Source organism: Saccopteryx bilineata, chromosome 1, assembly GCF_036850765.1.
Source record: "Saccopteryx bilineata isolate mSacBil1 chromosome 1, mSacBil1_pri_phased_curated, whole genome shotgun sequence".
Classification (NCBI taxonomy): domain Eukaryota; kingdom Metazoa; phylum Chordata; class Mammalia; order Chiroptera; family Emballonuridae; genus Saccopteryx; species Saccopteryx bilineata.
This window is the reverse complement of record NC_089490.1, coordinates 325,742,414-325,768,042: the sequence shown is the minus strand read 5'-3', so window position 1 is coordinate 325,768,042 and position 25,629 is coordinate 325,742,414. Positions and strand designations below refer to the sequence as shown.

The 25,629-nt window shown below is 43.0% G+C and overlaps 1 protein-coding gene and 1 pseudogene across 1 annotated transcript in view; one reads left to right on the top strand and one right to left on the bottom strand.

The window, feature by feature from the left end:
- The window catches only part of PIWIL4 (piwi like RNA-mediated gene silencing 4), a 51,436-nt gene extending 26,801 nt beyond the window's left edge, over nt 1-24,635 (top strand). Inside the window, exons 9-20 of the mRNA XM_066253675.1 lie at nt 129-249; nt 2,027-2,144; nt 5,823-5,934; nt 9,042-9,226; nt 12,768-12,840; nt 17,650-17,850; nt 19,452-19,555; nt 20,210-20,280; nt 21,543-21,696; nt 23,126-23,251; nt 23,362-23,509; nt 24,201-24,635. Of these exons, the coding sequence (XP_066109772.1) occupies nt 129-249; nt 2,027-2,144; nt 5,823-5,934; nt 9,042-9,226; nt 12,768-12,840; nt 17,650-17,850; nt 19,452-19,555; nt 20,210-20,280; nt 21,543-21,696; nt 23,126-23,251; nt 23,362-23,509; nt 24,201-24,317 (1,530 nt within the window). The 3' untranslated portion in view covers nt 24,318-24,635. The remainder of the gene's footprint in view (nt 1-128; nt 250-2,026; nt 2,145-5,822; nt 5,935-9,041; nt 9,227-12,767; nt 12,841-17,649; nt 17,851-19,451; nt 19,556-20,209; nt 20,281-21,542; nt 21,697-23,125; nt 23,252-23,361; nt 23,510-24,200) is intronic.
- Nucleotides 2,665-4,136, bottom strand: LOC136318970 (large ribosomal subunit protein eL42-like; annotated as a pseudogene).
- Nucleotides 24,636-25,629: the final 994 nt, after the last annotated feature.

Sequence of the window (25,629 nt, the reverse complement as noted above, 5' to 3'; positions counted from 1 at the left end):
TCTTTTTTTCTTAGAAGAAATGTGCTTATTTATTCGTTTTGTGATGACCTGGTTGCTCAATAAGCAAAGATGTTCCTTATACAGTGTTTCCATACTAACATTTCCCTCACTAATCCTGCAATCTATAGCAATATGGTATCACGTTATCGGACCTACATCAGCCAATGCTTGTGAGTCTGCTGAAAAGCAAGAAAAATAATGCTGAGCCTCAGATGGTCCACTTGGTACCCGAACTCTGCTATCTAACAGGTAATGTTTATGTTTTATACCCTAGCACGGGGATAGTCAACCTTTTTATACCTACCGCTCACTTTTGTATCTCTGTTGGTAGTCAAATTTTCTAACCGCCCACCGGTTCCACAGTAATGGTGATTTATAAAGTAGGGAAGTAACTTTACTTTATAAAATTTATAAAGCAGAGTTAAAGCAAGTTAAAGCATATAATAATAATTACTTACCAAGTACTTTATGTCGGATTTTCGCTAAGTTTGGCAGAATAAATCTTTATAAAACAACTTACTATAGTTAAATCTATCTTTTTATTTATACTTTGGTTGCTCCGCTACTGCCCACCATGAAAGCTGGAACGGCCACTAGTGGGCGGTAGGGACCAGGTTGACTACCACTGACCTAGCAGGTTCCTGGTCACAGGCTTGTGATCCTTAGCAGTGGGCAGGACCTCCTTCCATTAGCTGAGGGCCAGAGTATCAGTTCAACACATGGAGGGTGGACCCTTAAAGAAATGTGTTTGATAGAGAAAGTGGGAGAATGGAGTGCCCTTTTGAAATTGCTTGTCACAGGAAAAGTCAACTATGTCCTTTATCTTGTATATTTTATTTGCTATTTTGATATAAAATAGTCTCCAACTGTTTTCCTAAAACCAAGCTACTGTTCTTCACTAATCTTTTCATTTTTTAACTTGAGTTTAGGAATGATAATGACCATCTTTTTGGGTATACTGTTTGAGTGTGCCAAACGGCCCCTATTTACTTTATGCATGTGCTTCCAAGAAGGTAATCTTCACCATATAGTGGAATCTGAATAACTGTCTTGAGTACTTTTAATCATATTATTTTAACAAGGTAGGACCAGGAAGGGAGTACTTTCTGCATTTTGAATTTTTGTATTGCTCGAATCAGTTATGGTGTGCATATATTTATTTTGAGATTAGAAAACAACTCATAAGGTATAGTCTTTGAAGGGAGGAACGCTCATTCTCCGTGGTATTTTGATCTTGTACAAGTTGCACAGTCCCATGTGGTAGCCTGTAGCCACTTACGCTGTTAGGGGTGTGGGGGTGTGCCGGGAGTGCAAAATTCAGGCTAGATTTCTAAGCCTTAGTATCTATCAAAAAAAGGGAAAATAACTCAATAAATCTTTTACATTGATTACATGTTGAAATACTATTTTGAATATATTGAATTAAATAGTATATGCTAATTTTAAAAATTTTATCTGTTTCTTTTTTGGAGGGTTTTTTTTTTAACATGGCTACTAGAGAAGTTAAAATGGTATAGGTATAGGTGGCTTGCATTTGTGTTGGAGAGTGCTATCCAAATGCTAAATCTGACTCAGTTTCAGTGAAAAGCTTGTGCTGTGCTGGGTGGGCTGGGTTACGTTGTATACTGTTTACTTTTTTTTTTTTCCCCTGTATTTTTCTGAAGCCGGAAACGGGGAGAGACAGTCAGACAGACTCCTGCATGTGCCCGACCAGGATCCACTCGGCACTCCTACCAGGGGGCGACACTCTGTCCCTCCGGGGTGTCGCTCTGTTGTGACCAGAGCTTCTCTAGCGCCTGGGCCATCTTTGCTCCAGTGGAGCCTCGGCTGTGGAAGGGGAAGAGAGAGACAGAGAGGAAGGAGAGGGGGAGGGGTGGAGAAGCAGATGGGCGCTTCTCCTGTGTGCCCTGGCCGGGAATCGAAACTGGGACTTCTGCACGCCAGGCCGACACTCTTACCACTGAGCCAACCGGCCAGGGCCTACTGTTTACTTTTTTATTTCACTTTTTTCACTAACATTTAATAGGTCTGACTGGCCAGGCAACCTCTGATTTTCGACTGATGAAGGCTGTGGCTGAAGAAACGCGGCTCAGCCCCATAGGAAGGCAGCAGCGCCTGGCCAGGCTTGCCGATGACATCCAGAGGTATGGGATGCCTTGCTGGGACCAGAGTGTGCCCTGCCTAAGGCCTCGTTTATAGGATAAGGTATCTATAAAATGCTTCATTCCCTGATGAATATGTCCCGTTCCTCTTGATTCAGAACAAGGCACTTTTGAATTGTGTTGTCCAGGGCCAGAGGTTCATCCAGGATGGCTAGGACTATGGGTTCCAGGGGGGTGGGTGCATGATGGCCACGCCGGGAGAAGTGCCGCCCTGCTCTAGTTAGATGCCTCTGCTTTCGTCCACTTAATACATTGAGGTTCTGGATAAAGGTTTGAATGAAGAATGTAATTTAAAAAAAAAAAAAAAAAAAAAAAAAGCCCTCTCAAACAAACCTTCCAGGCCCTCAGTGTTCAGAGTCAGGCTTGTTTAGATCGTAATAGAGTGGTCTCAGCACACTGCTCATTAGGAAAACCCCACTTTGTATTTGTTTTTGTTTTTATTTTTTTGAAATGCACATATCCTCAAGGTTTTATTGTCAAATAATAAGACAAAATCTGAAGCTTAAAACTGGATGACTTGGGCCTTTCTCGTCTTATCTCCTCCCAGTCCAAAATGCTTGTCAGTGATCTCTTAGAGCCACAATTGGGCTCAATGCATTCAAGCCTCAGCATATTCTTCTTTGTAGGTTCAGCCTTTTTGCTGAAAATTGGCTTAGTCTGCCCACCGTAGCCCGTTTCCTGTTGTAACGCTGCTTTCCCTGCGCTAGAGAGTCTTTGCCATTTTGTGTTGTTATTTTGTGGGGTTCATGCTCGCCACACTTCTTATAGAAAGTCCGGAAGGTTTTAGGAACACTCACCTTGTTTGTGAGAGCTCTATTGGTGTGGAAAGCTCCACTATGTAGTTGTTTTTTTTTTTTTAAGTGCGAGGTGGGAAGGTGGAAACAGACTCCCACATGCACCCCAATCTGGATCCACTTGGCAAACTCCTTACCGGGTGATGCTCTGCTTATCTGGGGCTGCAGCTTTGTTGCTCTGCAACTGAGCTGTTTTAGCACCTGAGGCGAGGCCACAGAGCCATCCCCAGCACCTGGGGACAACTTGCTCAAACTGTTTGAGCCATGGCTGTGGGAAAGGAAGAGAGAGGGTGGGGGAAGATCAGATGGTTGTTTCCACTGTGTGCCCTGACTGGGAATTGAACTTCCCCATGCTAGGCAGATGTTCTACAGCTGAGCCAACTGGCCAGGGTGTGTATTCTTTAAATTTAGGAATACCTTTGTTTCTTTCGGTTCAGCCCACCAGATTCTCAGGTGGCATTTCTGCCCTCATTTATGACAACTAGGTGTAACCTGTGATGGGAAAATTGAGTTTCTTCCTGGTTCTCCCTTCAGATTTCCTAAAACTTCACTGTCTAATACTGTGGCCGCATGGAACTACTGGGCACTTAAAATGTGGTTAATGCCACATCTTGGAATAGTTACTTTATTAATGCAGCTACTAGAAAACTTAAAATTAAATATGTGGCTTGCTTTATATTACTACTGGGCAACATTGTTGTAGAATGACCATTTTTTCCTTAAAGATGAAAAAAATTAGAGGAGAAACTTAGAAATTTATATAAACAAAAAGAAAGTGGTGTGTGTGTATATATACTCTGTAAAATTCACTTAATAAGTGAATGAATCATAATTGAATGAAGTTATTTCAGATATTTTCAAATTAATCTCATGTTCTTTTTAAGAAAACAGTATGTAGTATAATTTGCTTTTTTTTTTTTAGTGTTTCTGTTTGGTAAACGTGCATCTCTATATTCATGCTTGTGGTTGTATGACTTTCTGTTTTATGATTACACTTCACATAATTTATCCTGGACATTCTCCAGACTTATTCCTACATGAGAATAACTTATTTCTACTTACTCCTTGTCCTCTCCCCTTATACCTACCTGGGGATTAGTCTTCCTGACACATCTACCTGCCACTTTCCAGTAATCCCATTTTTTAACCCAGTGTCTTGATCAGTGATCACCTCACCCATGTGATCTTGGACAGATAGTATCTGAAGCACAATAATTAATTCAAAGTATTCAGTATGACCAGGCTAGATATAACATGAATAGATGGAGATAAGGAGCTGCTGTGGAGAATCAGTGGTAATGAGGTTTGAGCTCCTATAAAGAGAGAGGGGAAGCTTTGACAGGTAAAGGAAAGCATTAATCGCATCAGTCTCTTTGGTGAGTGTCTGGTTTACTGTCTGCGGGCTGGATTGCATCTGTATTGCAGATGCCAGGACCCCAAATTGGTGTGAGTACTCCCCTGAAGGGGTGTATGGCTTGATAGGACCGTGATCATAATCCTATAAGATAATACATAGACTATGATTAAAGTTTATTAAGTTATAAACCTAAAGTACTATGCAAATATAAAGCGGTTGTTATTACTGATACTGATATTCTCCTTAGTCTTCCTACCGCCCTGTCTGTCCTATGAATCTTCTGAGTGTAAGGTTCTCACATTCCCTTCCTGTGTCATCCTCCATCTACCCCCAACCACAGATTCCGATGTTCCCAGGAGACTGCTCCACAATATCTCTGTTATTATCAGGAATAGCTCACATTTGTGAAGCACGTAGCACTATGGTAGTACTTTTCATGTGCTGTCATATTTAACCTTTACATCAACCTTATGAAGTAGCTAGTTTTATTATCCCAACATTTTGCCAACAAAGAAACCACAGATTAAAAAGTTTTAAGAGTTTGCTTAAGGTCACTGTAAAGCCAGTAGCCATGGCCACCATCACAGCCACCTGGCCCATGCAGGTTCACATTAGATTTGGACAGACGGTAATGAAACAATGGAGCCAAGAACTGGTGGGCCATTAGCTTTAATCCTAGCTTGCACCCGGCGAGCAAGAAATACACGCAGTGGGAAAACACTTCCCTTTCCATTCAGGGCTCCCAAAGCCACTGACTCATCCAAGTTTCCTAGAATCAAAGGTTTCTAGCTCACCAGCCTTATTCACCCCTGTTCCCCATCTCCTTCTCTCTGAAGAAACTCTGCACTAACTGGCTTCTCCTTTAGCACTCCGCCATCTGGCTGCTTCTCTTCTCCTCCACATGGCCTTTCTCTGCTCTCCTCCAGCATGGGCTCCTCTGCCCCATTTTATAGTGTAGAAATCCAAACCTTTAATCCAATATACAAACAAGGAAGTCTCTGATACAAAGTCACTTATCTGAGGCATAATGGGATTCCTTATGAGAGTGCACCACCCCACATCATGCAACAGTCGGAAAGCTTAGTCTTAAAACTAAGCCTTAGGCTGTAAGGACCCTGCCTGTTTACAGCCTGTCCCCTATACCTAATGCAAACTATAAGCGAGCAAACATATATATCATATTTACAAACTTATTTGACCGACAGTCACATATTATTTAATGTCAACACTAGGAGTTCAGCCCCAGTCTGGCTCAGAGGCCCATTTTGCTAACCCATGCCTCACACTGGAAGCTTTTCCATCCCTGCAAGTCCCAAATGGCAGTCATCCCATAATTCTTCTGAGCAAGAGAAAAAAATGTTAGTGAGTAGAAATAGAAGTTGGGAATCCTAAAAAAAACAAAAAACAAATTAGTCTGAATAATTCAGTAAACTATAATTTTGCCTTTAAAGATTAGAAGTCTTTAGAAGAGAAGCACTGTAATGACATTAAACTCAACTCTATCAACAGAAACAAGGATGCTCGTTTTGAGCTGGAGACCTGGGGGCTGCATTTTGGATGCCAGGTTTCACTGACTGGGCGGGTTGTGCCTTCAGAGAAAATATTTATGCAAGATCACATAGTAAGTCCTGTCATTTGATTTTTATTTATCAGCATTTGCTTGTATATATGTAAGTTTGTAGACCCGAGTAGCTGAGTGGGTTTGTAGTGTTCGTCTGGTTTCTCCGTGACCACGTGCATGCACTCTCGTTGTCCCACACTGAGGTCCCCTCTGATTTGTGTGGGCATAGCAGCACACGGAGGACATGATTTAGGTCAGTCAGGGTGATGTGGGGTCACATTCAAAGACACATTAAAAATGGCATTTCAAACCATTGCAATTAAAACATACCCTTCTCTTATTGGGTGTTCGAGTACTCTTATGTCACTAAAACAAACACTCATGGTAACTGGGAGGATTCTACTAAGTGGTGAAGATTAATTTTCTACTCTGGTATCAGGTGATGTTTCCTGATACCAGAGTTTTTTCCCCTAAAGTAAAATGCTGTTCACCTGGCATGAACATGAAGAAAGCCACACGGAACTTATCAGCCATGGCATTTAGTGAGAGAGGCATTCTAAAACTTGAAGGGACCAATCATTGCTTCTTTTGGGGTTTCGGTTGGAGAAATGAATCTATTTTATGCAAAATTGTTCATTATCTTCCTACTTTTCCCCTGGTTTCCCCCCCCCCCCCTCAATTTTAAAATCCAGTTATATTTAAAGGCTCTCTACTTGCTTTATTTGCTATAATAAACTGAGAGACAAGCGTTTTATGTTGGCAGAATGGAGAATTTTTTCACCATTTCTTTTTGATAAGCTATTCTAAACTACCAAAACTAGGGAAAAACTACTTTTAAATACAAAATTTTGTGAAGAACTAAAATGTAGGTTCGCATTAGGACCTTGGTTAGAAGTCAGTAGAAAAAGTTCAATTTTAGTTCCACATATAACGCAGGATTTAAATACTTAAAGTGATCTGTCTCATCATCTCCATCAGTGAAGAGTGAAGTCATGTTTGTCAGAGCCTTTTTTTTTTTTTTCCATTTTTTGGCATGGAAACAGGTCTCCACAGAAGAAGGAGCACTAAGATGGAAAAGCCTGCCCCCTAGGGGTGGTGTTGGTGGCGGCTGAAGGTGACTGGGTCATTGACTTACTGACCAGTTCTGCTTTTCTGAAATTGGGTTCTAGGAAATGAGTAAACAAAACGTTCCCAGATCTCAGAGTGGGCCGTGGGCAATTTGTCCTGGGTCTCCTGCCAGCCCATGACAGGTGGAGTGTAGGTGAGGGGCTGTGGCTCTCCTCATCCTGGCAGTAAGAGGAAGGACTAAGGCTTGGCTTCAGGTAGAGCCGTTAATGAGGGCACCTAGCCCTACCCCTTCTTCCCCACACTCAGGACTCCTCCCGGGGCACAGTCCCTGCCTGGCCACCTCATGGCAAGGTATCGTGAAGACGGCTGGGGTTTGGAAGTCACAGTGCTCAGTGGAAAGTTCCCTGGTTGCAGTGTCAAGAAGACCAGCGTTTTAGACCTGTCACTGCCACCAATTTGCTTCATAACCTCTCTCAGTCACAGCTTTGGAGTCTGTAAAACAAGATTTCAGTACTTTTAAAACATTAATATGCAGAGGAATCAACTGGGAACTTAACAAAATGCAGATTCTATTCAGTGGGTCTGCAATGGGGCCGAGGGCTCTGTATTTCCTTTATGTGGATTTATTTTGTTCTTTCTCTTTTTTCTGATTCTGTATTTTTTTTTCTTTTATTAAGTGAGAGGTGGGGAGGCTGAGAGATAGACTCCCGCATGCGCCTCAACCAGGATCCACCTGGCAAGGCCACTACAGGGCAGCTGAGCTATTTCAGTGCCTGAGGCGAGGCTATGGAGCCATCCTCAGCACCTGGGCCTGTCTTGCTCGAACCATTCGAGCCATGGCTGCAGAAAGAGAAGAGAGAGAAGGGGGAGGAGTGGAGAAGCAGATGGTCACTTCTCCTGTGTGCCCTGACTGGGAATCGAACCCGGGACTTCCACACACCAGGCCATGCTCTACCACTGAGCCAACCGACCAGGGCCGGACTCTGTATTTCTAACTAGCTCTCAGGAGATAGCCATGCTGCTGCAAGGCAACACTTTGAGGATCATGGGATTAGGTCACAGTGTGGTTCTTTTAGATTCTAACAGTGGCTCTTTCTGGCTCACCATGCCCAGGGCATTTCTATTCAATTCCAGTCTATGGATATAATCAGAAAGCAAGTGACCATCTGAAGTCTCCCTCGTTCAGTGCAGGGAGCTTGCTTTTCCTGGTCACCTGGAGAACCTTCCAAGAGTGAGCAAGGAGCTTGTGTTATGGCCTCATCTTTGCTCCTAGATATAGCTATTGCTTGTATAAATATATTCTTAACTGCCCTTTAGGGTTTGTTAGTTTTAGTATGAGAACCTAGAGTATCAGTTATCGGCACTTTCTAGATGCCTAGAGTAAAGGGACAGCCCATTTATCTGAGCCATTCATTAAAAAGGTCAGAGATTCGCCTGACCAGGCGGTGGCACAGTGGATAGAGCATCAGACTGGGATGCGGAGGACCCAGGTTCGAGACCCCGAGCTTGCCAGCTTTAGCACGGGCTCATCTGGTTTGAGCAAAAGCTCACCAGCTTGGACCCAAGGTCGCTGGCTTGAGCAAGGGGTTACTCAGTCTGCTGAAGGCCCGCGGTCAAGGCACATATGAGAAAGCAACCAATGAACAACTAAGGTGTTGCAATGCGCAACGAAAAACTAATGATTGATGCTTCTCATCTCTGTGTGTGCCTGTTTGTCCCTGTCTATTCCTCTCTCTGACTCTCTGTCTCTGAAAAAAAAAAAAAAAGGTCAGAGATTCTTAGAGCCAGAGGGAATCTAGAGATCTTTGAACCAGACACCTTTATTTTTGCACACAGTGAAGACCTGGGAAGTGAAGGGACTTGACTAGGGCTCCACAGCCGTGGAGTGGCCAGCCTGGGAGGAGGCTCACACACCTCCACTGCCAGGAAGCACGTGCTTTCTGCTCGGATGTGCAGCGCTTGTATCGGGGTTTGGAGTCTGAATAGCAAACTGTACGAAATAGTTCTCATGACAAATGTGGGTCATCGTCACACAGTCTCGGTTTTACTGCTTTCTGAATAAATGTGTTCAACCCTAACACGATCACTGTTTTTCTCAGTGTCAATCTGTGTCTGCTGCTGATTGGTCCAAGGATATTCGAACTTGCAAGATTTTAAGTGCACAGTCCCTGAATAAATGGTTGATAATATGTGGCAACGACACTGAAAATGTGATTGAGAACTTTTTGAGCTGCCTGAGAAAAGTTGCGAGTTCCATGGGCTTTAATATGGACTACCCCAAAATGTGAGAATACACTGAAAATCACTCCTTTTTTTCTATGTGAATTTGGTTTGGTTAGAAGTAAGGGGCTGATATAGCCATAAGAGCTTCTTCCTCTCAGTCAAGTTCCCTAATATAAAGTTGCAAGAAAATAGTTAAAAGTACATAGATTTTTGCAGTGATTAAATTTTTATATAGTTAAAATATATTTTCTGTTAGTCTTTTATAAAACTGTTTTCTAATAGTCTAATTACCTCAAAGTCTTTTCAGCACTAATTCATGTGTAAACCCATACATTGCCTTCTCAACTTTTAAAAAATATTCTTTCATATTATTTATAAAATTAATGACAAACAGGATGTTGAAACATAACAGTTGCATTTCCTGACTTGGTATTTTATGCTTTAAAATGTGAAAACAGCTCTGAAATCAGGTTGTTTGATTGTTACTGTAGGATACAGTTAGTCATTTAGATAGTTTTCTGATAAAACCAAGGTTATTTGTTTAGTTTTTGAATATTTATCGGGAATCTGATATATACTGCTCACAAAAATCAGGGGATATTTCAAAATGAATATGAAACAATAAGAAAAAGAAGCATTTAACTTTTTTTAAATTAAACAAGAACATCAGAAATGCAAACAAGTCAGTGAAAGTTTAATTATGCAAATGAGATGGAAAATCAATTTTTATTGGTGAAAATGCACTATACAAAAGGCTGAAAGTATTGGAGTATCTGCACGTTCCCTGATCCCTAATTTTTGTGAGTATTCGACACTGTCAGTTTTGGGGGATGAGAAAGATAAATAAGTTACTTTCAGTTTAGTAGAGGATCCATACACACACAAGCACACTCCAAACTGAATATTGCTTTGCTTTCGAAAAGTCATCAAGTTGGGCATGCTCATTTTACTGAGCTTGATTGGCTTAGTAAGGAGCAGTAGACTGGTACTTTTTATTAATTACATTAGCAGTACAAGCATTGTTGAAAACCACAGATATTCCCAGAGTCTCATTTTGTACTTTAGTTTATTATTCTCCTCATATCAAATGTGTTAATAGATTGCCTGGTTTCTCTAAACCAGGGGTCCCCAAACTATGGCCCGCGGGCCACATGCGGCCCCCTGAGGCCATTTATCCGGCCCCCGCCACACTTCCGGAAGGGGCACCTCTTTCATTGGTGGTCAGTGAGAGGAGCATATTTCCCATTGAAATACTGGTCAGTTTGTTGCTTTAAATTTACTTGTTCTTTATTTTAAATATTGTATTTGTTCCCGTTTTGTTTTTTTACTTTAAAATAAGATATGCGCAGTGTGCATAGGGATTTGTTCATAGTTTTTTTTTATAGTCTGGCCCTCCAACAGTCTGAAGGACAGTGAACTGGCCCCCTGTGTAAAAAGTTTGGGGACCCCTGCTCTAAACCATGAGCTAATTAATATGGCAGGAAAAGATTAATGCAAGAAGCCACAGTCAGCAGACCCTGTGCTGGCCCCTTTCTCACACCAATTCCACAAGCAAGGTCGTGCTCATGTTCTGTTCCTGGCTTGTTTTATTTGAAAGCCTGTATTTTATTCCACTCCCCCACCCCTGCCCTGAACTATCTATTTACCTATTAGATTTGTGTGCTTAGTTTCTCCCATCTGAAATGTTTGCCAGATGACTTTAGAAGGAATAGACATTAAGGTAGTCATTGAGTCTGATTCAAGAGATTGAATTGGAAAAGTCAGAAGCATTTAGTTGTTTTAAAAGAGTTATAAACCATTCCTACAGCTCAGTTGTAATTAGCTAGCATGAGACAGTGGTCCTGCCCCCTGCTGGGAAAATTTAAAAGGCCACTGAGCATTGGGTCAGTCCGATCATATACTCTTTTTTTTTTTTTTTAAGTGAGAGGAGGGGAGATAGACTCCCACATGTGCCTAGACCAGGATCTACCAGCAACCCCAGTCCAGGGCCAATGCTAGAATCACCTGAGCTATCCTCAGCACCTGAGGCTGATGCTCAGACCAATTGAGCCACTGGCTGCAAGAGTGAAAGAGGGAGAAGATGGGGAAGAGAAACAGATGGTTTCTTCTCATGTGTGCCCTGACCGGGGATCGAACCCAGGATGTTAGCATGCTTTGCCGACACTCTGTGCACAGCCAACCAGCCAAGGCCAATATATACTGTTAAGAGAGGCTGATTCTACATAAAGAAAGTGGATTTATACATTTTTCTGTATGGGAATTATTTCTGTAGTCTCTCACCTCTAATGTAATGTAAGCACAGAGCAGATAATTGATAAGTACTTGCTGAGTAACTGATTAAGGCTAAATATTTCAGGCTCCAAACAAACTGTCACATAGGACAAAAAAACGTTTGTATGAATCATACAGATTCAAGATTAGATGAATATCTTGGTCTCATTAACCTAATGATTTTTGAAACATTTATTTTAAATTCTTATGGAGATTCAGTATTAGAGAAATCTTAATCCCAGTTTAATTTGAATTCTGTTTTAGACACATGATATTGAGACTTGTAATTTCAAAAGTTTACTTTCTTTTTTTTTTTTTCTTTTTTCCGAAGCTGGAAACGGGGAGGCAGTCAGACAGACTCCCGCATGCGCCCGACCGGGATCCACCCGGCATATCCACCAGGGGGCGATGCTCTGCCCCTCTGGGGCGTTGCTCTGTTGCATCCAGAGCCAGTCTAGCGCCTGAGGCAGAGGCCACAGAGCCATCCCCAGCACCCGGGCCATCTTTGCTCCAATGGAGCCTTGGCTGCGGGAGGGGAAGAGAGAGACAGAGAGGAAGGAGAGGGGGAGGGAGATGGGTGCCTCTCCTGTGTGCCCTGGCTGGGAATCGAACCCGGGACTTCTGCACACCAGGCCAACGCTCTACCGCTGAGCCAACCGGCCAGGGCCAAAAGTTTACTTTCAAAACCCTGGCTGGCTAGCTCAGCTGTAGAGCGTTGGCCCAGTGTGTGGAAGTCCCAGGTTCGACCCCAGCCAGGGCACACAGGAGAGGCACCCATTTGGTTCTCCACCTCTCCCCCTCTGCTTTCTCTCTGTCTCTCTCTTCCCCTCCCCCAGCCAAGGCTCCACTGGAGTAAGGTTGGCCCAGGCGCTGAGGATGGCTCCATGGCCTCCACCTTAGGCGCTAGAATGGCTCTGGTTGCAATGGAGTGATGCCCAAGGTGGGCAGAGCACCGCCCCTGGTGGGCATGCTGGGTGGATCCTGGTCGGGCACATGTGGGAGTCTATCTGCCTCCCTGCTTCTCACTTCTGAAAAATACAACAACAAAAAGAATAGTTCATTTTCAACTTTATTTTGAGCAACAATTATTAATTGTTGGGATTCCATACAATTTAGAAAATTTTATTTTCCATCAAATTATTCTTTAAGCTAATAAAAATGATTAAATATCTCTAGTATATCTTCTGAGAGAAACAATTTTGGACTCAAAAGGTCACTTTTCTGTAATGACTTTTTTCTCAAATTACTAGTTTGTTATAAAAAGCCATTTGTATTATTATGTACTACCAAGAAGGGGATTTTTTATCTTCAAAATCAATCTTTTTATGTAGCATAAAAGTACAAGAACATCCAGCTGCATTTCTTAGCACTATCCAGAAACATGTCGACCCCTATGTTCAGTTGGTAAGTATAAGATCATTTTTGTGTTTTAATATATAATTTTTATTTTTTGTTATATCTAACAGCCTTGAAAGACTCTGAACATAATCTCCTATAATATGTTTACAAATTGCTGTGCATTTCCCCAAAAACCTTGTAAAGTATTAATCTTAGTATTTTAATCAATGGTTTATTTCCCTTTCACATTTTTAATATTAACTTTAAAATCCTTGTTGTTACCCCTAGATCAGCATCTTGGATGTCTACATAGTTTTACACTTGTGGGCAGGGGGTGTCATCTTTTACTTACGATTAATGATAAATCAGCTCCCATCTTCCTCTATAAATATTGGGGCATCCATATTCTTTCCAGTGTTCCAGGGGTGGTTGGAGGGTGTAGCTTTTTCCGTGTCACCTAAAATCCCATGTTCCTGCTTCCTGTGGATTCTTGTCTGCTTGTGTGTAGTCTGTCTTTTTGAGTATCATTTCCTCCTGCATTGCATCACCCTGTGGGATTCCTACAATTGCCTCATTTCCCAAAGTAGGTGTGTGTGTGCGTGTGCGCGCACGCGCTTGTGCAGTGTGAGGCTGACCCTGCAGAGGGTTTGGTGTAAAAGGCATGATGACATCACGTTCCAGCATTGCAGACAAGTAAAAGTTAACATCCTTGTTCTTAAACATCTCTCAGCCATTCCTGTTGCTGCAGATGAGCACTGTGCTCCGCACTCAGCCGTGCACTGGATTGCGGTGCCTCTCCTGCCCCAGCCCCGCCCCCCCCCCCAGCTCGCTCATGCCCCTCCCAACATTCCTGTTCATCTTGTGCAAAGCAGTTTAGTAGTCAGACACAAAAAAGGGTCCATAAGGATGTTATGTTAAACAAAGGGGCCTGACCAGGTGATGGCGCAGTGGATAGAGTATCAGACTGGAATGCAGAAGGACCCAGGTTCGAGACCTCAAGGTCGCCAGCTTGAGTGCGGGCTCATCTGGTTTGAGCAAGGCTCACCAGCTTGGACCCAAGGTCACTGGCTCCAGCAAGGGGTTGCTCAGTCTGCTGAAGACCCGCGGTCAAGGCACATATGAGAAAGCAATCAATGAACAACTGGTGTCGCAATGCGCAATGAAAAACTAATGTTTGATGCTTCTCATCTCTCTCCATTCCTGTCTGTCTGTCCCTGTCTATCCCTCTCTCTGACTCTCTCTCTGTCTCTGTAAAAAATAAATAAACAAAGGGAATTCTCTAAGAACACTTTTATTACTTAAAAAATAATGGAATCAAACTCTAGAAAGGTTGCTAGTACAAAAATCTCCCATACACCCTTCACCCAGATCCCCCAGTTGTGACATTTTATCATAGTTGCCTTGTCATTATCCATCATCTATGGTCCTGTATACCTGTATCTATTTTTTCCAAAACCATTTGAAAGTAAGATACAGACATGATATTCCATTACCCTTGCACACTTCTGTGTATATTTCTTACAAATAAGGTTGCTCTCCTGCAGAACCATAAGACAGCCGTCGAAATCAAGGAATGGATGGCCAGCTAATCCACAGACTCTATGAACACTTCTCCACTTCTCTCCAAAATGTCCCTTCGAGTAAAAGGAGCTAATGTGTTGCCCTTAGTTGTCCTGTCTCTTTTATCTTGCATGGAAGTTCCATGGTCTTTCCTTGCCTTTGATGGCCTTCCAATTTTGAAGAGTGCATATCAGTTATTTTATATAATGTCCCTCAGTTTGGGTTTGTCTGATGTTTCCATCTGATTCAATTCAGGTTCTACACTTTTGGCAGGAGTATGATTCTGTGTTCTTACTGCATCCTACCAGGTACCCCAGTGACTAAGGTGATATCTGTCCAGTTTCTCCACTGCAAAGTTACTCTTTTTCTCTCCATAACTAATTTGTTTTCTGTTTGGTTGTTGTTTTTTGGTAGAGAGCCACTTTGAAATTGTGTAAATACTTGTTCCTCATCAAACTTTTTAGATTCCAGCCCTGGCCGGTTGGCTCAGCGGTAGAGCGTCAGCCTGGCGTGCGGGGGACCCGGGTTCGATTCCCGGCCGGGGCACATAGGAGAAGCGCCCATTTGCTTCTCCACCCCCCCTCCTTCCTCTCTGTCTCTCTCTTCCCCTCCCACAGCCAAGGCTCCATTGGAGCAGGGATGACCCGGGCGCTGGGGATGGCTCCTTGGCCTCTGCCCCAGGCGCTAGAGTGGCTCTGGTCATGGCAGAGCGATGCCCCGGAGGGGCAGAGCATCGCCCCCAGGTGGGCAGAGCTTCGCCCTTGGTGGGCGTGCCAGGTGGATCCCGGTCGGGTGCATGCAGGAGTCTGTCTGACTGTCTCTCCCTGTTTCCAGCTTCAGAAAAATACAAACTTTTTAGAATCCACTGGTAATTCTTATCTGAATCCATTATTACCATGATGGTTGCCACATGGTGGTTTTCTAATTCTGTACTTCCTTCTATGTTTATTAGGTGGCATAATATTATACAGAAAAGCTTTCTTTTCTTTCCATTTTTTGTTCATCTATTTATATCAATATGGATTCAGATTTTGTTTATTACTAAGTACTAATAATTCATTACTACTATTATTTATTTTGATGCCCAAAATGTCCCCAGTTTTTCCAGTTAGAGCCCGTTCAAACTGGCTTCTGTGTCTTTTTGACAAGTCCCTGTTTTTCTTGGAACACATCCTTACTGGCTGGCACAGGAAGATATTTCAGGTCAATCCCGAAGTTTTGCTGCCCAGCTCTGTAATCAGAAATTTCTCTAATGAGCCCTGATTCCTCTGGGTAAAGACTGGTATCTTTTCTGGAATCAATCTTTTCTAGAAACAAAGATCTGAGCACTGGATGTGATCATTTGCTGCTGGAGGATTGCTGCCCCGGGCTTTCTCAGTGGGCAAAGCTAGGGCAAGTATACGTATGTGTGTATTTCTGTATACACATATACATACATACATATATATTATGCACAATTACACCTGTTATATTACTGTATGTGTCTAGGTCAGGGGTCTCAAACTCGCGGCCCGCGGGCCGCATGCAGCCTGCCAAACAATTTTGTGCGGCCCGCAGACTAATCCACGAAGTTCAAAATATTTTGGATAAAATTAAGTAAGCCTAGGGGCCTACTTGTATTTTTCATTTCTCTAGCATCCTAGCTAGGTATTAGCTTAGTTAACAGCAGTTGTGATGCGAACTACAGTTTCTGGTCGTTTTGTGACACTGAAAAGTGTTGCATAACAGTTGCCTTTTGTAGACCTAGTGCGGCCCGCCTAACGGCTGTGATCTTGCTCTGCGGCCCACATGCTGAGTTGAGTTTGAGACCCCTGGTCTAGGTATATATTAAAAACGTGCTCACACTTCCAGGTCCAATTCAGTACCACAAGAAAGCATTTTCCCTTCCACATTTGTACCCCTCCTTCTCCAATAGTAGGAAACACAACTGCTGTTATTCTCCAAAGATATGCTCGCTTCTCCATCCCGGCTGCGTACCCAGCTCCCTTAGCTCCCGTCTTCTTTTGGCCCTGGTCCCGTTGGGCCACTGCTTTGTTCTGCCACCTACCTTGCTTGGCCCCAAACTCACGGAATGAAAAGAAGGCAGGCTCCTAAGAGAATTTTGCTAACATTTTTTATTTTTTGAGATATAGGAAGAGGGAGAAAGAGAGAGAAAAGCACCAACTTGTTTTCCACTTAGTTGTACTGCTAATTTCTTCTTATATGTACCCTGACTGGGGCTCCAACCAGCAACCTTGGGGGTCAAACTGGTGCCCTTGGGATCGAATTGGTGACCTCAGCATTCTGGTACACTCTCTATCCACTGCGCCACCAGCCAGGTCTTTGCTGACAATTTAAAAATACTTTTCCTTTATGTAGTTGTGTATAATTTTAGCCCTTGACATCATGATTTTAAGCAGATCTACTGATAAAAAAAAATCACTTTTGTTTTCTTTTGCTAAATATGTCAGTGCCTGTGCTTTCTATGATATAGGGCTTTGAAAGTAGCGAAGAGGAGATAGGAAGGCGGTGGAGGGAGTTCAGGAGCCAGCCTCTGTGAGGGAAATACCTGCTGAGAAGTGGGGGCAGTGCCAGAGACGGGTGGAATTAAAAAACACCAGGGACCTGAACTTTCTTTCTCTTTATTTTCCCTCCTCCTCTATCCTATTGTTAAGTACCACCAAACGGTAACAAAAATGTTGCTTTTATTTATTTTTTTTTATTTTGGTTCACTACCTAAAGCAGCTGTTCTCAACCTGGAGGTCGCGACCCCGGCGGGGTTGCCTAAAGCCATCGGAAAATACATAATGCATATCATGTATTTACATTCCGAATCATAACTGTAGCAAAATTACAGTTATGAAGTAGCCACCAAAATTATTTTTTGGTTTGGGGTCACCGCAACATGAGGAACTGTATTGCGGGGTCACGGCATTAGAAAGGTTAAGAACCACTGACCTAAAGGGAAAAAAGACCACAGTGTTGTAAGTCGATTCTCTGTGGGTGAAGTTGGGAGGCAGAGGAGAGGAGAGCTGGCGCCATGGAGAGGTCATGGCAAAGGGGGGCGTGGCTGGAAAAAGCTAGGTTAGAAGGGAACTCAAGGACGCTTAACAGAATGAAGCCAGTGGAGAAACGGGAAGGAAAGCCAAGGGTGGTGGGCGGCACTAGGGTGGGGACTGGTGGCCTGGACTAATTATCAAAGTTTAAAGACCTGGAGGCATGTTTGTATTTGCTTCTTGAGAGCTTAAGGGAAAAAGATATTTGGAGGATCTATGTATTTGTTCTTGAAAAAGCTATTTCTAAGCATAAGTAAATTAACTTTTTCTTCCCTTTTAGGTCATGTGTATTTTGCCTTCCACGCAGCAGAGCTATTATGAGTCCATTAAAAAGTACTTGAGCTGCGAGTGCCCGGTCCCGAGCCAGTGTGTGCTTGTTCGGACCTTGAACAAACAGGCAATGATGATGAGTATCGCCACCAAGATTGCCATGCAGATGACCTGTAAGCTCGGAGGCGAGCTCTGGGCTGTCGAGATCCCTGTGAGGAACCTGTTAATCTTTCCCTTTTAGTAATTAATCAGTTGATTTTTTAAAATGAAGTAGGAGATACTTTTATGTGGTCCCAGAAACATTGTTTTGCTCATTGAACCTCTGTTCTGGGTTTTGGCATTTCACAGGCCATCGTGAAGGTGTGCAGAGGTGAGGTAAGGCATGCCCTGCTCTCAAGAACTTCAGCTAAGCTGATTAGGGAATATTTCATGAATGAGAGTCTCGTTTGGCATGGACTTGGAGGGGCTTGATATGGAGCCTCCTGGCAGCCTGTTTAAGCTGTGTTCCTGGCCTTTGCCTTTACCTGCTTTCACAGGCGCTGACTCTCAGAGCAGCCTCGCACCCTGGGTGGGCCACCCAGGAGAACTGGCAGAACCTCCAAACTATGTTGGGAACTGAGACAGTCTTCTCTTTCCTGAACTATGACCACTGTGGGAAGAAGTACGGGGATGAGGAATGAGGGAGTGTTGCTCGTTCCCTTACGTTTCCGTATGCAGGATGTGTGGGTCACCCAGAGCTGCCCCTCAGAGGTGCAGAGCCGGGCGAAGCGTCCTTAGAGATTGGAAGAAAGGGGAATAGAATTCCTCTTCAGATCCCTTCAGCCCAGAGGTGAGGGATGAGTGTACTGACCATGGTCCCTGAATCTTTTGAACCTCTGGTGGCCCTTGGCCATCTCCACAAAGGATGGTTGCTATTTTGGACTAGTGAGTCTCTTAAGTAACAGATAAACTGTGTTCTTCCCTTCATCTGTAAGTCTCTTTGGTTTCTGGTTTAATAACCTGCCTCACCTAGACTTTGATCTCCCTGACGCATAGTTTAACTTAATTAATTAAATAAGGATGATTTTTGCAAATTCCCTATTAAGTCATTGTTAGGAGAAATAATACATCATCCCATTAAATCATGAATTTTTAAAAAAAAATTTATTTTTATTTTTTGTGACAGAGACAGAGAGAGGGACAGATAGGAATAGACAGGAAGGGAGAGAGATGAGAAGCATCAATTCTTCGTAGCACCTCCTTAGTTGTTCATTGATTATTTTCTCATATGTGCCTTGACTAGGGGGCTACAGCAGACTGAGTGACCTTTTGCTCAAGCCAGTGACCTTGGGCTCTAGCTGGTGAGCCCTGCTCAAACCAGATGAATCCGTGCTCAAGCTGGGGACCTTGGTGTTTCAAACCTGGGTCCTCCACATTCTAGTCCAGGGGTCAGGATCCTGTGGTTTGTGAGCCAGATGTGGCTCTTTTGATGGCTGCATCTAGCTCGCAGACAAATTTTTAATTAAAAATAATAATAATGTTAAAAATATAAAACATTCTCATGTATTACAATCTATTCATTTCCTACCGCTCATGTTCATGGTTGTGGGTGGCTGGAGCCAATCACAGCTGTCCTCCAGGACAACACCAAATTATTGGATAATGCATAATGTACATGGGTCATTGTATGGCTCTCATGGAATTACATTTTAAAATATGTGGCGTTTGTGGCTCTCTCAGCCAAAAAGGTTCCCGACCCCTGTCCTTGTCCAATGCTCTATCCACTGTGCCACTGCCTGGTCAGGGTAAATCATGAAAAATTTGATTTTACAGTTAAAGTCCCTGATGGTCATTGGTATTGATGTTTGCAAAGATGCATTCAACAAGGAAGTGGTGGTGGTTGGATTTGTGGCCAGTGTTAACGTCAGAATCACCAGGTACTTTTAAAATTACCCTAACATATTCTTCCATTATCTGGACTATGAATTGTGGTTTAACTAAATATTACACAGCAAAGAACAATTTGTATTCTTGTTTTTAAAATATGAACACTTATGGTCATACATAAAACTTACATAAATGTGATTGATAATATCGGTGTAATGCATAGACTCATCAAAAAACCACTTTTATACATGCATTAGGTCAAGTAGAAGATCTGCTAAACTAATACATTCCTTTATAATTAACATAGAGGCCTCTGTTAGTGCTTATTATGTGTTAAGTTCTGTGTTAAGCACTTCACATGTGTTTAGTTTTTACAATAATCCTATGAAGTACTAACTATTGCACCATTTGTAAATTTCCTCGTTATAGGTGATAAACTGAAGCTTTATTGCAAAGTCATATAGTTGATGAGAATACCAGTCAGGATTTGAACCCAGATGTGTCTGTGTCAGCCCAATGCTTTAGTTTCTATTTTCAGTACATTTCATTTGGGGGCAGGGTGAGTTTTTAACATAATTGTGATCATACAGCATATACAAAATTATGTACAACATTTTTAAAATAATGTCTCTTTTTTAATTTAGCACATGTGTATAGTAGAAATTTTGAAGTGGAACTTTAATTTTGTTCTTTGCTTGCTTTAGGTGGTATTCCCGCTGTATTGTTCAGAGAACAACCACCAATGTTGCAGATTGCTTAAAAGTCTTCATGATCGGTACTAAAAACGTAGCCGTGGGGGTGGGCTCCGAGGGCTGTTCCTTTAGACCCAGAGTCCACATGCCTACAGAAGACCAGCTAGGAGGAAGCGGACTCCTGTCAGCTGGCAGCCAGTGGAGATTCCCAGAGCTGTGTCCCGACTCAGGCTAACAGACTGTAGAATTGTCATTGTCGTCTGTGTGTGCTGAACGGAAAGCCAGGGGACGGGAGTGGGTAGCCGCTGGTGGGTCTGGTCAGTAGTCTGGAGGCCAGAAGGAACCTGCCCTAGAGGAACAAGGATGATGACAGAGCAGTGTGGGTCTAGAAATAGGAGAGAAGCCTTTGGGGATGTTAGCAGGAGAAGACTGGGAGGACAGGACAGACAGGGTGCCCTCTTCACACCAGCCCTGGCCAGATCACATACTGTGCCTCTCACTCCTTCCCCCAATCTGTGTTTTCTTCTCTGTAAAACTTTGGGGCATTGGAAAGAACTTTTTCCCCTAAACAAGTGAATTTGGTGATATGTGTTGGTAATGGACTTACATGTGTGATCATCTTCTGTCAAACTAAAATCAATTTCCTGGATGATAAACTAGTACAACAGAGACACAAAAATAATTATTGCACCTTTTTTATTATATTACTTCCTCACTTCAGATCCTGTTCATTTTATATTTATTTTTATTTTTTTAGTGGTTATGAAAAGTTTCTATTGGGTAGGAGTGAGTGCCTGTCTCTGCTGTTTAGGCGATTCCTAGTTAGAGTGGGTGGAAATGATTTTAGAGTTTATACTGTCGGTAAGACTTGGAATCTAATGGGAAGAGTCCGTGTGTAGAGATGCTTTTAAACAAACAGCCAAGTGCTTTCCTTGTGTTTTCATTTTTATGTTCATTAAAGGAGAAAATAATCTAGCTTATCCAGTCTGTATATATTGAAAGGATTTCAAGACTCGAAGAAACTAAATTAGTATTAATTTGACTTTGAGAATTTGTATGTCTGTTGCATGAATTAAATTTTAATTTGTTGCTTAAGTATTAAAATTTTACTAAAGCAATATGCTAAGTTTAAGCATCTATTATACCATAGAAACCATTATGATTCCTCAAATGGCAAAAATGCAGGAATGTTCCCTAAAGTTACCAATTTTAGGGTAACATAACCCAAATTAGGTATTGGTCTATTTCAAAGTGGTCTGAAATAACTGCTTATTTGAACATTGACATTTAATGGGACACTAATGGTATCAGACAAGTCATTCTTTTCTTACGCCAAATTCTGCAGGAGCACTCAACAAGTGGCACGAGTATAATCATGGTCTGCCGGCGCGGATTATTGTGTACCGTGATGGTGTAGGCAACGGTCAGCTGAATGCACTTGTTGAATATGAAGTTCCACAGCTACTGAGCGGTGTGAAAGAAGCAAGTTCAAATGCCAGGTATTAAATTATTATTGTTATTCCACATTCCGGTTACAGCACATTCGTTGTAATTATTAGAATTACTATGCATTGACATGTCTTTTTTTATGCAGTTAAGTTTTGCTCTGTTTCTGTATCTGGCTAGATTGATTTCCCTAGACTGGAGGGTACAGGATGGTCTTAGGTAAAGAGTCTGGGTGATGTGATACGGGGGGGGCCTGGGGTGATGGCACCTCAAATTCAAGACCCAAACGCACACACGGGCCTGACCCTTCTGCAGGGTAGGCTCTGGTGTGCAGCTGGGGTCCATGGCAGGTGCCCGGAAAGCCGAGAAGTGTAGAGATCAGTGTCTTGCCCCATTATCACGTGTCTAGAGTCCGTGTGTCAGTACAAACTTTTCACTACTGTGTTATGTCAAGTGTCACGTACAAGAAAACAGTTAGATCTAGAGCATGGCAGAGGATGACAATCTTACAATATTTGGAGAGTGACTTCTCAGGCAGTGCACGTGGTCCATCAGGTGAATTCCACCACCATCACTATTAACCAGGTGTCACAGCCAAGAGCCACCAAGGAGCTGAGTCTTGACCTCATCAGTGACTGTTAGGAGGGAGAGCATACTGTCTTGGGGCCAATATAACCTTCAACTGCATCCAAACAGTCAGCCAAAACCTCTCACTCCTCACTGACTTCAGGTGAATATATCCAGAATCACAAGTATGCAATGTAGGGACAGCTAACAGAGCTAAGGAGTTAATTTTTTTGCACTAGGACATCAACTTTTAAGTCTTCATATTAGAAACATTAATAAGGTCACATTTCACGGTGACCTTTGCTCCCCAGCAGTCCCTCCCACGGTGGCCAATACTTGGATTTGGCCTTGGCTTTACCAGATGCAGACTTGAACTCGTGACCAGTCAGCATTTGGCCCAGATGCATATTTGGTCCAACCATCCATTCTTCTGGGAGTGTGTTTCGCAGGCTGTAGGGGTGATGATCTGTGAGGTGAAGGGACCTGTGGTCCGGTCCTCCCTTTGCTATTCAGAAACTGAGAGGAAGAGAAGGTGAAAATAGGGGCACTGTTGCTAACGGGAAAAAATCTTGTCTTCACAGATAATTCTGGAAAATCATATTTTTTTAGAAGTGCTAACTGAAGTTCATTGCCCTATCAACCATTCCTCCCGTCCCCTTTCAATGCTAAAAACTAGCCAAATGACTGGACCTGCCACGCTTTGGCAGCAAATCCCTAATTTAAAAAATTGTATGTGTCTCTTGGGGAGGAGAGATTGGGGGCAATTTTTTATTGTCTTTGTTTTTGTGGTATTTTTCTGATGAATTTACTAATTTTATTGATGCCATCAAAATTGACCGAAAAAGAGAACTAGGAAGCTGCGTGGCGTGGCTTTGGTTCTCTCTGTCTTTCTTACTTTGTCTTTCCGGTTGTAAGCCCCAAGTTGTCGGTGATTGTGGTCAGGAAGAAGTGCGCGCCCCGATTCTTTATGGAAAGGAACAACACCTTACAGAACCCGCCAGTCGGCACCGTGGTGGATTCTGAAGCCACACGTCCTGAATGGCAAGTGCCATTAGAAAACTGGTTTTTAACAAAACATTTCTTGTGTGGTGTTTAGGTTTGGCCTGGTTTTGTTTGCCTTCTTTCTCATGTTCGTGCCGTTTCTTCCCCAGGTATGACTTTTACTTGGTCAGCCAGACTGCCTTCCGGGGAACTGTTAACCCCACCTACTACAATGTCATCTATGATGACAACGGCCTGAGGCCCGACCACATGCAGAGACTGACTTACAAACTGTGCCACTTGTACTACAACTGGCAGGTGAGTGGCAGCTATTGACTGATTGATGCTTGAGTGTTGATACCACCCAGGAGTCGTTACCCAGTTTACCTTCGTATCCCTACACCTCGCACAGTGCCTGACTTTTCACAGAGGAGAAATGGGCGAATGAATGACTCCTTGAGTCCTCAGAAATGAAATAGCAATAACTATTAATTTTTATAGTTTTGTATTAGTATTATATTTATAATCTCCAAAGGACTTTATTCTGTACATTCATGATCTTATACAGCCTGGGAGGAAACCGAGGTGTTGCTATTTTCATGTTTCAGTTGAGGAAGTTGAAGCCAGCTCAGATGGTGTCTGATAGGAAAGTAATGGGTCTGGCCCTGTTCTGTGTGCCTGTGGGGGGGGGGGGGCAAGAACTGCTCTCAAAGTCTAAGGCCAAGATTTGTTCTGAGCCCCTTGGAACATCAAGTCGAAGGAAACCTAGATTTTCCCTGAGTATGCTGGCTCCCAGCACCACGCAGCCACGCTGGGCTCCACCCTACACTGCCCAGTGAGCATAAGTTCCAGTGAGCAGGGTGCCTTTCATTGTCTGAGTCTAGTTACTTCTGACTCACAAACATCTTCTATTGTATAGGTAACTAGTAGATTAAAAATCTCAGGAAAAAAATATCACTTTGAAGAACAAGTTATCCTCTTACTTGCCACCCATCCTTTTTCCTCTCAGGGTTTAATCAGCATCCCAGCACCGTGCCAGTACGCGCACAAGCTGACCTTCCTCGTGGCTCAGAGCATTCACAAAGAACCAAGTTTGGAATTAGCCAACTCTCTCTTCTACCTGTGATGCCGTGAACCGTCGGTGTTTCTAGATGAGGAATCCCTGTGACGGGGGAAAGGAGATCGAGCTTCGTTTAAGTTCTGGGAAAAACAAAACAATTTAATCCAGACAGGTTCAAAAGACATTATGTTGTTTAATTTGAAGTTACATGCTTGGGGTAATTCCACAAAGCTAAATACTCTCTAAGAAAATAAGTGTGTGCGTGATGTTGTGATGGGTAGATAAACGGGGTCTTGATTTCTACCCTGTTCCGTAAATTTTCTTTAATAATGTTATAGCATTTTGTAGAGTGTTTTAAATAAATAGTTCTTAGAAAATAAAGAAAATTTAGAGCATCGCATATTGTGTTTATTGTTATTGGAATTTCAGTTGAGGTTACACGTGAACCTTTATTAAGTGTTTTTAGCAAAGATTCTTGTCAGCTGAACCTCATCGCCATCACTCTTTGAGTTACATTTCTGAAACTGAACTTATCACTTGCTCTCTTGATAGTATTATCTCATTTCATAGCAACTACTCTCATGGCTGACCTTGCCTTCTGCTGCCCTGAGGAAATGCTCTGTCCCGAGAGGACTTGCATAGGCTCCTAATCCACCTCATCTCCCCATTGAAGGGCATCTCTGTGCATAGACCCCGCCCCTCCCCTCTTACCATAAATAAACCGGGTCTCTACTCCGTGGAAAGCTTTCCACCTGTGCGTGCGTGCCGATTTCCGCCTCCCGCTCCCTCGGACCTGTGAAGGATACTGCTCCAGCACTTCCCCTCTCTCTCCTGCATCATCCCCGTCAGCATGAGAAATGTGCTGTATTTCTTCCATCTTAGAAACGGTTCCACCCCCCTAGCTTTCACCCCAGTTCTTTGCTTCTCTTTATAGAAAAACGTCTCAGGAGAGTAGTCCTATGCTCAATGTATCATCCACCTTTCTCCAGTCAGAGTTTCACATCCACCACATCAGAACCGCTTTTGTTAAGATCCAGTGACATCTGTTCTGGAAATGTGATCATCAATTCTGGGTCCTTGTCATGCCTGACCTATTAGAGCATTTGACCCAATTGATTGTTTCCTTCATCTCGAGACACTCTCGTGTGGCCTCGAGAAGAACACACTCTCCTGGCTTCTCCCCTCTGTGCCAGTCACTGTCTCGGTCTCCTTAGCTGGCTTCTCATCTTTTCATCTCTTCACAAGTGGTTCCCCAGGAATGAGAATATGGCTACATGCAAAATCTATTTTGATGTAGGAAAGGTCAGAGTTCTAGATTCTTCCCAGAAGGAGAGGTCATGCGGAAGCTGCAGTGAAGGGGAGTGTGGGAGCCAAAGTT